Source organism: Phaethon aethereus, assembly GCF_964289735.1.
Source record: "Phaethon aethereus genome assembly, chromosome: 3".
In the NCBI taxonomy this organism is placed as follows: domain Eukaryota; kingdom Metazoa; phylum Chordata; class Aves; order Phaethontiformes; family Phaethontidae; genus Phaethon; species Phaethon aethereus.
In genome coordinates, this window is record NC_138576.1 from 60897627 (window position 1) to 60913493 (window position 15867).

The 15867-nt window shown below is 40.0% G+C and overlaps 1 protein-coding gene across 1 annotated transcript in view; it reads left to right on the forward strand.

Moving 5' to 3' along the window:
* The window catches only part of NCOA7 (nuclear receptor coactivator 7), a gene marked incomplete at its 3' end in the record, with an annotated part of 90683 nt that overhangs the window by 11833 nt on the left and 62983 nt on the right, over nt 1–15867 (forward strand). The window contains exon 2 of the mRNA XM_081998051.1: nt 7593–7724. Within this exon, the coding sequence (XP_081854177.1) occupies nt 7675–7724 (50 nt within the window). The 5' untranslated portion in view covers nt 7593–7674. The remainder of the gene's footprint in view (nt 1–7592; nt 7725–15867) is intronic.

Below are 15867 nucleotides of genomic sequence, written 5' to 3' on the forward strand. Positions count from 1 at the left end.
AAGATTAAATCTGGATGTTTTTCTCTCTTGACAACCGTCACTAGTGAGGTGGAATTTCGGTAGCTCTTTTGCTTCCCCTTTATTCTGTGTGAAACATGACAGCCTGAGTTAGTTAGTAAGTCTCCTCCCAAGCAAGGTAGAAATAATTTGGCTGGGGAGCCCATTGGAGCTGAATCAAGTTTTGTTATTGTTGTTCTGTTTCTGAATCAGAAATGTTTCTGTTGCATTGATTCTCATTTATTTTATTTGAACTTTGTTCGTGTGGCCAGGCTGTTGCAGATCCAGTTGGGGAGTTAGAATCATACAGTCATTAAGGTTGGAAAAGACCTTTAAGATCATCGAGTCCAACCATCAACCCAACACCACCATGCCCACTAAACCATGTCCTAAAGTGCCATGTCCACACGTTTTTTGAACACTTCCAGAGATGGTGACTCCACCACCTCCCTGGGCAGCCTGTTCCAATGCTTGACCACTCTCTCAGTGAGGAGATTTTTCCTAATATCTAATCTAAACCTCCCCTGGTGCAACTTGAGGCCATTTCCTCTTGTCCTATCATTAGTCACTTGGGAGAAGAGACCAACACCGTCGTCGCCACAACCCCCTTTCAGGTAGTTGCAGAGAGTGATAAGGTCTCCCCTCAGCTTCCTCTTCTCCAGACTGAACAACCCCAGTTTCCTCAGCTGCTCCTCATAAGACTTGTGCTCCAGACCCCTCACCAGCTTCGTTGCCCTTCTCTGGACACGCTTGAGCACCTCAGTGTCCTGTAGTGAGGGGCCCAAAACTGAACACAGGATTCGAGGTGCAGCCTCAACTTCACCTGGGTTGAAGGTGATCTAAGCTTAGCCTATCCTTAACAGCATTCACAGGGAATGAAAATTTTTGGACTGTTAAGTTTGCTACACCTCTGTAGTGGGGATAACCTCCTAAACATTACAGCCAGTTCCTCAAGAAATGTTTGTTTCCTTTGCCTGTCTTATCTCCAGGTCTTATCTTCACTGTCCTTGAGAGTCCACAGGGTGCAATAGCCACGTGGAATCTCTCTCTCTCTCCATTTGGAGATAGAGAAATTGTGATACTAGTCTGTGTTTAGTCTGAACAAGAAGTCTGGAACACAAATTTATTTTCTGTTTCTTAATTTTTGCATTTTAACTGTGGTGGGATTTTCAGAGTGCACCCTTGTTACAAGAAACATGACAGGCTTAATACTTTAAAGGTCAGTAGAGTTGCGTACTTAAATAAGGACTCTTCACCTAAGCAAGGGTTGAGTCGTCAGCCTCAACTTCACCAAGGTGGAGTAGCTCTCCTAGATTAGTTTAGCACCCTTCAGTTATGTATAATGGACTGGAATTTCTTCATAGAGCTTATTAATGTTTTAGAAATAACATTACACTTTATATGGTAATTACAATGTAACTAATTGTTTTAAAATAATTCCATATTTATCTTAAGATAGCTTTAGGATAAACTATTTTTTGTCCATTCTACTGAATCTAACTTAACATAATTAGCCTGTGCTGTGTTTTATTGCCTTGTACTAGTGCTTTCCCGAAAGCTTCCAATCTCGTTTTTAGCTAGGTCATTCTGCCTGAAGAAAAAACTAAAGAAGTTGTGGTTTACTCTCGTCTTTGCTGGCTGTGCATTTTTGTTACCTTTCATCTTGAGATGCTGTAGTGTTTATTCTGAAACTTTTATCTTTACTATTACACCGAATGAAATACCCTAGCAGAGTATGGAAGCAGTAAAACTCAACCTGGTTAGGCCAGTCAGTGAGGCGTTAATGAAATACTGCAAAGTTTAGCATTTCTCACAAGGTGCTAATGTGCTTTCACCTTCCTCGTTTTATAAATGGCATGTCTGTTGAAATGAATGCTGGAATTGATATTAGTGCTCTGGCTTGTGAAGCTTCATCATATGCATTTATACGAACCAGTAGCAAATTATAACACACCTCCTTTTCCCTGTTAACCTGTTTCTGTTGCCTTATGCTTAAAGGTGTTTTGTGTGACCGTATGCTGCAGCCTTGTTGGTGTGTGTTTGTATCTGCATCTGCACAGTGCCCTGGAAACTGCTTTGGGCTCACCAGAGGCGCAGATAGCAACCCCCAAGGGTTCAGATTCCGAACTAATACACTGAAAGTAATTCCCCTCTATCTGTGATTTGTTCTACAATTTCTTGTTCTGCCAGCTTGATAGACATTTTTAATATTGCTCTTGTAGTACTACATACATGTCTTTCCTTTTTTGGTATTAATACTGACTTGGTGTAATCGTTGTCTGTCATGGTGCACTTTTCTAGGGGTGAGAATTGGCTGATGTACCCAGAAGACTTGTTAGCTGTAAGAAGACACTCTGCTGCAGAGTTGCAGATCTAAGCAGAATCATTAGTAGTGCTTCATGTCTGAAAATGACCAGTGGCAACATCTGAATGTTTGTATTGCAGCAGATGATAGTAAGGAAGTGTGCAGTGGTATGAGCAGGTGTGTGTGGTGTTTGCCTGTAGTCTCAGGTGCAGAGGTAAAATAGAGAAGCAAAAATAAGAAACCCAATGTTGTGTGGGATGCTGCACTAGAGAGCAGGTGGGAGCTACCTGGTGTGTCTGGGCAGCATCCTGTTCACTTGGCACAGCGGAGTCTCCCTGTTACATCCATGGCGTGACCGTGTCTGCTTGGCTGTCTCACTGGGAGTCTTCTGCCTTAATCTGCTTCATCCTCCTAACTCTGGAAAATTTGTGCTTAGACCTCTCACCTCCCATGCTTGTTTTCCACATGATCGCTTGCCTTGTGGGGCCCCTGCTAAGGTACAGGATACTACCCTTTACTTGGTTTCCCTAAATTCAATTAATTGCTTTTTTACATATTTCCTGAAGGAGCTGAGAGTACTATTTAAATCTAGATCCTCGGGGGAGTTGGGCTTTTTATTTTCTTTCGTGGATCTGAGCTTTAATTTCTATGCATATGCCCGCAGAGCCGAGTAAAGGTGAGACTGTGTTATGGATCTCCAAAGTTTGTCAGTTTAAATTTTACATGGAAAATAATAACAAACTGCTGGCTTCCACAACAAACTCCTTGTCAAATTAGTCTCCTTCCTTGCTTTCGTTGCTGCTGGCTATTTGGGCTGATTGGATTAAAGCTGGTGGGAGGATAGTTGCTCCCACACTGCTCTTTGCTCTCATTTGAGTGTGTAGAGGTACTTCCTGTAGCTCAGTTCCCCATTTGCAAAGTGGGGATTAACAGCGTTTTCCTACCTCATGGGTTGAGAGGTGTTGACTCTACAGGATTGTGAAAATATATAGAGAAAATTGCATGATCTTGAACATTTTTTTTAATCTCTATGTCTTTCCAGGACTTGCAGTGGGCGGAGAAGGCCAGAGACAAGCTATCGAGTCCACTGAATGTTCTAGAAATAATCAGATAATTAATTGGCTTCTGCTTTGCTAGTGCTTTGGAAGTGCTGTTTTTTGTGTGCACAGTTTTGTAAATTAATGCTCACAGTTGGAGGATTGATGGATCATGCTTTAGACCCAGCAAACAGGATTTCTGGGTGCTTACCCTTGAGTGCAGCAGGCAGGTCCTTTTGTTGTCTCATGAAAATGCAAACTACTTAAACTGCAAGTAGCAAGGTATATTATTCTTCATGCTGCCTGAGAAGGAAGGGAAAAGAGAGGCAAAATTAAATAAATTGGAAAAATTTATCCAAGTCTCTAGAGGATTTAGGATGCTTTATTCACACATATACTTATTTTTAATGTTCCACTCAAACACAGGTCCTTTGCCCTTTGTTTATTCTCACACTTTGAGCATCTTCCTCTTCTGCTGCTTTGAATGTACCATGACAGGAGGCTGCTGTGCTGCAGTGCCAGGTGGCAGAGTGGGCAGCAGGAGCTGGAAGCAGCATTTCTGGAGGTCTTGGGAGGGTGGTGGCAGTTGCAGTGTGATGGATACCCACAGTCAGGAGTTCAGTCTGTTCCTGTGACTTTTTTTTGCCTTAAAATTTTGTTTTCTTTTTTGTTTTTGTTTTGTGGCCTTGCTGGAGCATTCCTACCCTCAGTACAAACTCCCAGTAGCATCCCCAAAATTCCCTGGCAGCAAGCCTAAACAGACAAGGCGAGTATCCAAAAATATGCTAATATAAATGAAAAAAAATCCAGACGAATAGGACTAACAGCAAAAAAAGAGGTATATTTTTATGTATTTTGTTCTTTTCTTCATATAATTAGCCAATGTCAGAACCTGATAAATTTGGAGAGTGGCAAATTTAAGATCGTTACTTAAATGCATTGTTTGTCCATCAGGAATATCTTTCCTCTTTGAAATTATGTAAAAAGAATTAGCATTGCTGTAGATACATAAGCTTTTCACTGTCTATTTCAGTTTCAGTGTAGAAAGTGTTAAACAGAGTCTGAGCTTTCTATAAAATCAGCTTTGTCATCGTTTGAGTTTGGACTGTACTCATGGTAGATGAGTAAGATGTCTGTCTCCCAGCATATAAATATCCCCCAAATACGTACATTTTTAATAGTCTGCCTGATTCAGTCTTCATCTCTACCAGCAAGGAGCTACCGGGAAACCAAGATTCATTTTAATCATATGTCCTTAAAAACATTTTAAGCAGTTAATATTAATAAAGAATACCTGGGGTTTCTTTCTGGGGAGAAATCAAATTACAGGTAGGGGAGAAATGTGGAGTAGGTTTGCTTTTTTTGATGTAACTTTAAAATATCAGTGACAACCTGTAATGTAAACATGGCTTTTGTACTGTTACTGTTAGAACTAGAAATTGAGAAGGACCTTTCAGAAATACTAGTTTTCAGTAGCAACTACTGCAGGTTATACTGTGATCCTCCCAGCTTTCAGGCTGTTTTTTTTTTCTTAAGCCCAAGAACAAAAGTAAACTCAGAGGTTATGAAGTCTGCATTCCTAATCAGTTTGCTTTTCCTAGTACTATATTTTCAAAGTATAACTTTCAGCCTTAAATATGCCTTCCTAGAACACCACCTTTGTTCTTCTAAGAAGGCGAACTAAATAAGTGTTAAGTCAATGGAGTGGGACCTGATGTTAATTTATTTTGTGAAAATTTTAATTAATTGGTGACTGGATATGAGATCCCTGTGTATTTTGATTAGCAAAAGGAAAAAAAAATCACCTGAATGTGTTTATTACTTCTGGTCTATGCCTAACATTCCAATTTTCTGAGTGCTCATCTGTTCTGAATATAAATTTTTTTTTTTAAGGTCTTGATTTATTCACCCTCATCATGTGAAAGGACTTGGAGTTGCGTTTAGTTGATGTGGGAAGAACAGGCTCTGTACCCGTGTTGTCACTGCTAGCTTTGTTTCATCATTAGCATTGATGAAAGCACACAGCAAACCTTACACTTGGCGAGCTGAGAAACACCACGGTGGCTTGGTGCTGGCACCTCTTGCAGCATCTGCGGCTAGGTCCAAGCTTAAGCCCTACCTCCTCTCTCTTCATGTCTCTCTTTGCCTGGCTGTGGGCAGGTGAGGTTTTCTCTCCCTGGCTCCCTGGGCAGTATCACTCCCTTCGTCTGCCATCACCATGCTGGGGTCGGTAGATGGTGGGAGAGGAAGAGAATAAATGGAAGGAACTTGCCGCTGACTATTCCACAGGGTGAGGCCCTGAGGCCAGATCTTGCTTCCTTCCATTAATCCCAGCTGGTCATGTTTCAGTGAGACGAGAGGGCCTCTCCCCACTTCCCTCTTCTCATAGATTTAATATTCTCTTGGTGCTCAGTGGTTATTTGATAGTTCGTGGTGTCAACGTAGGACTCCACTCTGGCCCATCAGTGCCCTTGCCTGTACGTCACAGAGTGTACTGAAGGCAAAGCAGGCAAAGGGGAAAGAGTGGTTCCTCTTTGAACTCCCTGTAGTTTGCTATAGAGGTTGTAGTTGTATGCTGTGAAAGATGTATTGTAACTCTAAATGCAGTGCTAACAAAGCCACTGTTTTTGATCCTCTGAAGATCTAAGGACCTGCTCCAACAGGGAAGATAAGGATGCATCGAAATTCTCAGGAAGTATGTGGTATCTTCATACAGACTGGACGTCTGAGCAGTGCAATTTGTTTTGATGCTTTTCTTGTGCTACTGTCATGTAGGTTTTCGTGTCTGGCTGAAGACTGTGACATGCATTAACTTGCAGAGATAAAATAGTGTTCTATTTATAAAGCCAAAGATGTCATAGGCAAATTTGCTGTTTAAAGAATGACCATTACTGTAAGTCTCTACCTGATGCATAAAGATCAGAGAGACTAGATTCTTTTTGATGCACTGAATGTATTCAAAATTAATGAGTAAGAAAAAGTGCATTTTGAAGCAATGGACTTTAATTGCTGTGGACCGAGGCTCCATAAATATGGAGAGCAAAGTATGGCAAGTATTTCTGATAGAATGTAGCATGGTATGTTCTTTGGTTTTCCAAGCAGATTAGTCAATTTTTACTACATTATCTCTTTTGTTGACATATGGCAGTTTGTAGTTTATGATCTTTTAATGCAGGGGAAAATAATGGGAACTGATTAGGTCCCAGAGGAATTTTTCTTCTTTTGCTACAAATCATAATTTACATGACTTCCCTTTCTTTGTTGTACAGCCCATTAGACTAAAATATTTAGTAGTAACTTCTGGTTTGAACTTTAATCTGGTATACTGATAAAAACTCTTCAGAAGTTACCTTATTTTGTATATGTTCAAGCTATCAGGCTGGGTTGAATGTGTTGGAGGGAGGAAGAGGATAAAATATCTTGGCAGGAATCTTGGAAAGCAATTATGTGGCATATCATTAATTGCGGTAATTACCAAGCAGTTCTGAAATTCCCAACTCCTGGTTTCCAGGTGCCTCAGTATGGCATTCTGCAAAGTGGTGGTGATTTCTGTGTCAAAAGCCAGTGTTACTGGTCTCCCCCTGCCACCCCTCCTTTTTTTTTTTTTTTTTTTTTTAACTTCTCAGAAAACCTTCACTAGTCCTGTTCTATCTCAAATTGAATGCAATTCATCTGGAGAGCAGAAGGTCCATCAAGTTTCTCCCTGTATACTTGTTTAAACTTGTGTATCGTTCACAACAGTCAAACCTGTGTAAAGAATGTAGATCACTCTTTTTTTTCTTCACATTATTTTAAAACTTTCTTATTTCTCGCTATTTTACACAATTTTAATAAAGTGAACAGTATGTGTCTGTCTTGTCATACTGTTCGTACTGGATATTTCCAGAGCTGCTCTTGATCTTTCTGTCTATAAAACACATGAAACGAGGAAGATGTTTTGGTATAAACTATTTAACAGCTTGCAAAATATTTTCATCTTTCCAGGGTTTTAAGACTTGCTACTGCTCTTTGCAGTAGCAAGCTCTACCAGCTTTGCAGTATCTCTCTTCCTCTGCGGAGAAACTGGCCTGAGAGCATTTATTTGGTTTTGTCTCATTGTATACTAAATGGCTATCACATGGCAAGCATTGACTGGTTAAAGTTTTACTTTGCTTTGTCACTAGGTCAGTTGCATTTCCACAACCCTGTTGGTTTTTGGAGGTGTTGTTGACATGTTCACTTCTGAACTTTCTGTTTTTAAATGTTATATACAGGGGACTCTGCCTGGATATGAGGTTCTGAGGGGAAGAAGAGCATCACACTTGGCCGCTCACCTTGCCCATTTGACTGTACATAATGGAGACCAAGGAAGAGAAGAAGGAACGAAGACAAGGTTATTTTGCTCGGTAAGGCTACAGGGATTATTTCAACGTTGATTAAAATACGGAACTCTTCATTCTGCCTTTTTCACAAGGCTTTACGATTTTTCAAACCCATGCTGCATTATGTATCCAGAAAGTGCGTTCCTTGCTGTGTCCCTAATGTAGGAGTGGTGATTTTCTCCTTTTCGGGAGTGGAGATAAACTTGAATTATAACTGTTATTTGTAACACAAAACTGTTCTTGGGTACTCACTTGCAAATTGCACTGTATTTGAGCTTCCAGCATCCAGTTCCTGATGAGTGTTTACAAAAACAAGCACATCTAAAACATAAACATGTCTAAACCTAAAGTTTATCTGATTTCGAATGAAGCATGGACTAAGTAGCACTATCTCATAGGATAAGATCAGCTAAGAAAGGGTAGTTATGCTGGTAGGTTAAGCTGCCTAGAGTATATAAGCTTTATAATTAAAAGCAAAGTCTTTTCAGTCAATCATTTTTATCATTTGGAATTCATGATTGGTGATTTTTAAGAAATAAGTGATGTTGATTTCCTAATAACTTGTCTTTGTTAATTTAGCAAGTCTATAATCATCTCTGAGCTCTGATGTGCAAGAAGAACCAACTTACTTTTGGGGGGGGTGAAGGAAATCGGTATAGAAAACATCTTTGACTCAAAGGTACTTTCTGCACCATTGAAGAGGAAAAGCGTATACTGTCTCTGCTCTGTACTTAATAAGTGTTACTGAAGCTGCACTAAAACACTAGCCTTAGTGCGTTACAGAAATCTAGAGTCATGCCTGTCACCCCACTTGGAAGTAGTAGTGTGGGGAAAAGTTGCAGCACTTCTTTATTGCTGTTCAGGTGGTCTGTAGTGGTGGCTGAAGATTTCAGGAAGTTTTGTGGTGAAGGACATCTGTTAATGCCGAGTAACTTGCTTTCCATTTGGAGAAAGGCAACTGTGTTGATGTTGACAGAAAGGAATGTTGCAGTTTTGGATTTTGATAAAGGGAAATAAATAATGGCATCTATAGCAGAGGAGGTATCAAGTAGGATAAAGCAGAAGTCGCTGAAGAGATTGTACTAAGGAGCAAGTAATTTCTTGTTAAGGAGGACTCAGGCTTTGAGACATGTCTGAGTAAGATGTTTTCGTATTGAAGAGAATGTTTTGAGTCCTTTCTAAATGTTGTCTGCTAAACAAAATGGAAAGCCACAAGAGGCTTTCGGCAAAGTCGTTGACATTTTATTTAATTTCTTTTGCACCTTTCCTGTGTCATCTGTGGCTATTCTCTTAAAAATTCACAGGGGCAGCGTGTCTTGTGTGGGCACAGAACATTAGGCAAGGGTAAAAAAGACCTGAAATAAATTCTTAGTTTTAGCACTTATCTGCTATGTAACTTTGGCGAGGTCATCTATCTCCTTCCCTCCTGGCTTGCATCTTTTTTCTTTTATGTAGGTTGCAGGCCCTTAAATTAAGTTCCCGCTCTAAGGAAACCTGTGTATGATTTCTATGGGAATGTTTTTGCAGACCCTCAAGTCATGTTTTAATAGAAGCTAAAGTAGGTCAGGAGGTGGTATGCCCAGCTTACTTTCATGTATATTGTCTGTGTGTGCAGTCAGGGGCAGAACCAGAACTGAATTTACATGTCCTTGATTTTAGTCTACCATCGTAAGTCTAGCATGCTTCCTCTAATAGACAGGTGTCCCAGCATCTTGCAGATGAAGGGTTTGAATGCTTTACGTGATGACCCTTGTCATATGAGTACCTGAAAATAATAGGCAGCTTATATTCTAACAATGTCTCTACCTGGTTTTTAAAATTTTTTTAAATTTAGCTTTTGATTTGATGTAGACAGAAGTTCCCAGCTTAGGTGCCTGATATTGGAACATGGAGATAATTTAATCAGGTGTGTGCTTTGTTGCTGTCAATTTTGGTTGTTTCATGTCTTAGAATGTGTGGACACCTGTTCTGTCCTTAAATTTAAGCACCTTCATACTGTTTTGTGTACTACTTTAAACACCGTGCTTTTCCTGCCAGCTTGGGCTCTTATTTATTAAGTTCAGAGCAATATCAGCTGATTCCTCAATGCATGTACCCCTCTACTTCCATTATGATTGGTTTTTCCCCCCATACCTCTTACTACTGTTATGTTTTGTGAGCCCAAGATAATAATAGTATTTACAAAATCTAAATTTATCTATAGTAAACATTCTCATGAGACAAGTACTCTCCCCCCACCTTTACCTGAATCTTATTATTTTTGCCTATGATCAGCTGTTCAGGAGAGAAGACTCTACTGCTTACCAAGGAAGAGAACGGGAAACTGGTTAGACTTTTTGCCAGCAGGACATGTGCTCTCTGTTAGGAGGGTGGGGAAAAGGGCTCTGCTCTGCTCCAGGGCTGAGAAGAAGGATCCTGCTTATATCCTGGTTAGAAAGGAGAAAACTTATATATTCAACTCTGATGAAATAAAATTATTTATAACTACCTGGTAGACTATATTAACGAAAATACACAAATTTTAATAGGAAACTTCACTCTTTAATATGGGGGGAAGGGTTATTGTGGTATTAACAAGGACAAAAGCATTAACTGAAAAAAGGGAGATGAGAGCTCTTTCTCTTAAGCTTCTGCTCACAGAAACCCAAGTTCTCTGTTGGCAGAGCGAGGGAGTGTGTGGGCATGAACAGCGGGATGACCAGTGGCCTCGTTGCCCTGCCAGCATCCTAAAGGGTCTGACTTCCCGTCAGAAAGTGGCTTTTGGCCTTCAAGCTGGTGTAATCTTGGCCCCTCCTGGACAGCTTTTGGTAAGGGGTGGCATTCCATGTCTGACTGATCATGCTAGCAGTTGTTAGAGAGGTTAGCCTGAGAACCCCAAAATACTTGGAGTGGTTAGCGTAGTGGTAGTTATGTGCTGACAAACCAGCTCCGGAACTGCTAGAGAGGAAGCAAGATTAAAATGAAATAGCTGTCTGCATCTCTGTGCCCCAAATTTAGTGTTGTAAAGAAGCTGGTTTAAACTTTTACCCTTTAAAATATTTCAAATTTCTCTATAGAAGAGAGCCACACAACTTTCCCCTACAGATCTTCATGCTCTGAGTGCCTCAGTTTTCCCGGGTCTCTTCCCCTCCCTATGGCAAGTGAAGCAGGAATAAAACCCTCACCATCCATTTTTGCTTCTTACCGAATGCTCCTTTACCCACTGTGTTTTGTGATAAAGGGCTTATTTTTTGCCTTGATTGGCAAGAAATGAAACAAGTAACTTCTCAAAAAAAATAGAAATCTCTACAAAACTTCTTAAAGACAAATTTAGATTCCTTATGCAGATAAAATGTTACAGCTTGTGGGCGTTTAACAGGCAAGAAGTGAAAGTATGAGAGTAACATGCAAGCATAAATCTCTTATGCAATAGGTCCTTATTTGAGACTGCTACTCCTACTTAAAGACTATTCTGTGTAGTGAAGTTTTCTTGCCTAATTCTTCAGACTTTGTTTTCAGGCTCTTCCGTTGACTTCTGTGTCATTAGCTCCCAAATGGACCAATATTACTGCGGCTCTTGCAACTGTTTCCTCTTGCTGTGAAGTCTGCCCTGGTATCCAGCAAGTCCAAAAATACATAGTACAGCGTAGTAATAGATGTACAATGGCACTTCTATGTGTATTGGGTCCCTGACTCTGCTGTGACATTTGGTGCTTTTTACTGTGATTAGGTGCCCTTGAACCCTGGTACAACTTGCCATTTCCCTTTGCCTGTGCTTCCTTTATCTTCCCTCTCCTCTTACAGAACGGAGAACCTCTTGGTTTTCCCCTGCCTGTGGTGTAGGATCAAGTTCAGAGGTATTTCACCTTGTGAAATGAATAGCTATTAAATTTTTAACTTAATTTAAAAAGAAATTAGCAAAATGAGTGACGTGTGTCACATGGAAAGAATTACTTTGGCTATAAATTGGTAGTCTGGAACGCTATACAGTCTGTACTGTTTGAAACTGGATTGCTTTGCCTGTGCTATTGTGTGATACTGGGTGTATTTGGACAAGAAGTTCTAGAAGACGAGAAATTGTAAGGGAAGAGTTTGAGTAGTTTTCTGAAAGAGTGACAAAAGGGGCTCTTTTTAGTTTCAAGTTTCCTGTGTCTCTTAACCTTCCTCAATGTGAGTTACTCAGCATTTTCCATGCTTTATATAATCTATCTATAACATATGTAAAGTAGCTCTCTACTACTATCTTAGCAGAGAACAAAAAATAAGTACTGCTTTATTTGAAAAAATGTCTTTTCAAAAAGTCGACTGAGATGCTTACATTAATTTTATTAATAGTTATATCTGCAACTTGTGGTGACCTTAATCTGAAGAATGCTGTATAGAGATGAACTGTAAAACTGATACTTAAGTTGAATGATTTTTTTTTTTAATAGTTTCCAGGGGAATTACAAATTTTAGCTATCCGTCTCTTTTTTTTTTTTTTTTTTCTTTTTGGTCGCCACTGAGAGCCAGATTTTTGAAGTCAAAGATGAAGTGCTTGTGTTAGCGAAAATATTCTCACTGGGATTTGGGTGCTTTTGTGTTTGTTGAATTTACATCAGTCTTGTTACCATCATTCTTTTGAAAAAAAAACAACTACGTAAATGTCTGAGACATGCTCCAGAGCCCATCTGAGTAGGCAGAGACTCCCTTTAGTTCCAGATTGCTAATACTCTGTCAGAACCTGAGGCCATTTTACAGCCTGATGTTCACCTCGTGTTGCCTTATTATCCTCAAACATTCACATCATGTTTTAATTTTATTTAGATTATTGGCTTAGGTACCTAAATTTACATTCATACAGATTAAGATTCGTACATTAAAACGAAGATTTACAAAGATATATATGAGTGTTTAGTACATTTATCATTTACTTGTTACCAGGCTCTAATTTACAGCTTTTTTTCCTTCTCCTAATTATTTTTTAATACCTAAAAATAAGTAAAACAAACCATACAACAAATGGTATACAGCATTCCAATCACAGCCAAACCTTAGCTTTCCTCTTAAACATTCACAACCCATGACAGGTAGGAATCATTAATACATAGTTGCTGAGCTGTAAACAGCTAGTCCAGAAAGCTTAGCTGGAGGAGGAGTCAAATATACTTGGCATATTGTTCTGGTCTTTCCCTGGTCCTTGCTCTTGGTTGCATTTGGAGGATGGATTTTGCCTTGCACAGATCCTTGGTCTGACATGCTATGGTCCCTCCTTTGGTGAGTCTTTTGCAAATTACAATCTAACAGGTTTATAAGCATCTCATCTGGAATTTCTTCTGTTTTATTCCCATATTCAGTATTTGTAGAGTTCATATTTTTCATTCCTGTGGCTATTAAGACATAGGCAGATGATGAAATGAGAAAAATGCATCGAGCACAGAGGGAGTGTGTGGAAAGGGAGGCTATCAGTGGTGGCTAAGAAGGAGGGAAATCCAGTTAAGGAATATATGCACAAACATACTTTCCTTGGGGCATCTCCTATACAGGAAACTTTGTTACCAGTTTTTCTGTTAGGTGCTTTTCTTGTTGGACAGAGTCATTAGACCCATGCCACAGGCTTCAAATGTTGGGTGCTCCTCAGATCACTATTTCTCTAGCAATTGTCTCCTCACAATTGCTCTTGTTTGGCTGAGCCAAAGTGTTGATGTTTGTTCAGGTTTCCTTTAGCACCCATAATTTATTTTTTGCTTTCAGAAGGAAAAGTTTCCACACATTGTTTTTAAAACAAACCATCATGGAGGTTTATCTTGGGTGTGAAGAATAGTCAGGCCAAGATCCTGGAGATGCTTAATTTTTTTTAAATGACTCTAGGAAATAATACATCATCTCAGCTCATCTGTATAATGGAAATTTCTTAGCTCTGCTTCCAGGCGTATAAACATTACTTCATAATCCTGTTATTGAAACTAAAAACAGTATTGCATTTTACTCGTATTGTTGCAACCAGTAACATGTATGCCTGAGGCACTGTATTTTCTAAGAAAAGGCCGAAAATATCGCTACTTCAGATTTATGGGGTGCAATGGATATTATTTGCTCTGTTATTTAGGGGTGTTTATGTGGGATAGTTTATTTGCTGTGTTGGCTGCTGAGAGAAGCCATAAAATATTTTTGAAACATGCAGTATTGTGATTTGCTTTCCAGTTACTTAAAATGGAGGGGTTTCAATGTTTTTAGCAGACTTTCTGCCTGCTGCTGTGTAGGTTAGTATTTCAGTTGTCCTTTGTAACCGTTGTAGTCTTCAGACATAAAAGAATGTCTAGAATTTCACAGACAGCAGCACGAGGAGTTTTTGAGCACAGCTTTTGGAGGTTGATCCGGTCCTTCAAATGCTTGAGACACTTGCTTTTCATTGCTCATAAACTTACTGTTGTATATAGAAAAAAATATGAAAGTGTTCTTTTTATCATAGATGTAAACCTGGAGAATGAGAGTTGGGGGAAGATTTAACCTGCTTTTCCTGAAGAGTGTTGTAGTGCCAGGGAAGAGTACGTTGCACAGCTGCTTATCTTGGGAACTGTTTCCTCATCTCATGTTGCTGTTGCTTTCTGGACTCTGAGATTTTTTTTTTTATATTAGTGGTCTTGAAATTCTGTGGTGCTCCTCTACTTAGCCTGTGAATCACAGAATTATTCCCAATGTGAATATTTGCCCTGGGAACCATAATCAAGGCAGTGGTTTGTGCAGTCTCAGTTCTTTCCAGTGCTTTCGTCCTGAAGAGTAGTGGAACCATTTAGGATTGAAGAAGAACTTTGTTATCGGATAACAGAGTTCGTGAAAGTATCTAATGGGGCCCTGAGGCTTTCTTCAGGATTTTTCAAAATTTTCCAGTACCAGAAACGCTATTTATGGAGATACAAAGCTTGCATAAGACGGGAAGCATGGTTAATCTCCTCACCCGTTTACTTCCCTCTGCATGTGAAGTGAGACTGGGTAACAGTGTGGGCTCTGTATAAAGAAGCTTTTTTTAGGAAAGAGAAGAAAGGGAGAGTTTCATGTTCTTGATTTCTTTGAGGGCTATATCACAGAATATACAGAGAAGAGAGTTTCTGTTTATTTAATCTTCAAACATGCTGTCTCACACCAGCAATTTCAGAATTTTCACTAATCACCTTGCAAGATACATGTAAGGCTGGCTTGTTAGGCAGCAGACATATGATGACCTTATATTTGATTTTCCCAAAGGGACCTTTGGGTGTCTCTTGTCAGCCTTGAAAAAGAAACTGCAAGAAAAGAAACTTAATTTAGCCTCCTTTTAGAACATAAATAGTTTCATGATAGGCCTTTTGATGTAGAAGTCTGTGCAGTTTTGATAAGAGTTGCTATTAATATAGCTGTAATGTATTTTGTCTTCCTCTCCTTCCCTGTGGCCTGCAGCTGCGTATGCTGGGCACAGGGGGTGTGCTGGAGGTGCCTGGTGGGCTGTGCCAATTACCTTCTGGCCCTTGGAGGGATTTAAAGACTTATTTTAAAGGCTGTAACACTTGGTGGCTTCAGAAGATGGCTTTCTGGATAGGTGAGATACAGACTTTTTACTGTTGTCTGTAGGAAGGTGATATTATTACCTTTTAAAATTACACTGTGTTTGTGTAGTGTCTGCAGGTATGGTCTTGTGCATTCAGCCTCCCAGATATGTCTTCTCTCCTGCTCTTAGGACCTACTGCATGAAATTCTGCTTAATCCCAGTGAACTGTTTTAAAATTAAGTCTAGCTTAAATGCTGGTAGAAATTCAGCAGGAGTAGGGAGGTGATCGTGCCCCTGTACTGGGCACTGGTGAGGCTGCACCTCGAATCCTGTGTTCAGTTTTGGGCCCTCACTACAAGAAGGATGCTGAGGTGCTTGAGCATGCCCAGAGAAGGGCAATGAAGCTGGTGAGGGGTCTGGAGCACAAGTCTTATGAGGAGCGGCTGAGGGAACTGGGGTTGTTCAGTCTGGAGAAGAGGAGGCTGAGGGGAGACCTTATCGCTCTCTACAACTACCTGAAAGGGGGTTGTAGCGAGGTGGGTGTTGGTCTCTTCTCCCAAGTAACTAGTGATAGGACAAGAGGAAATGGCCTCAAGTTGCACCAGGGGAGGTTTAGATTGGATATTAGGAAAAATTTCTTCACTGAGAGAATGGTCAGGCATTGGAACAGGCTGCCCAGGGAGG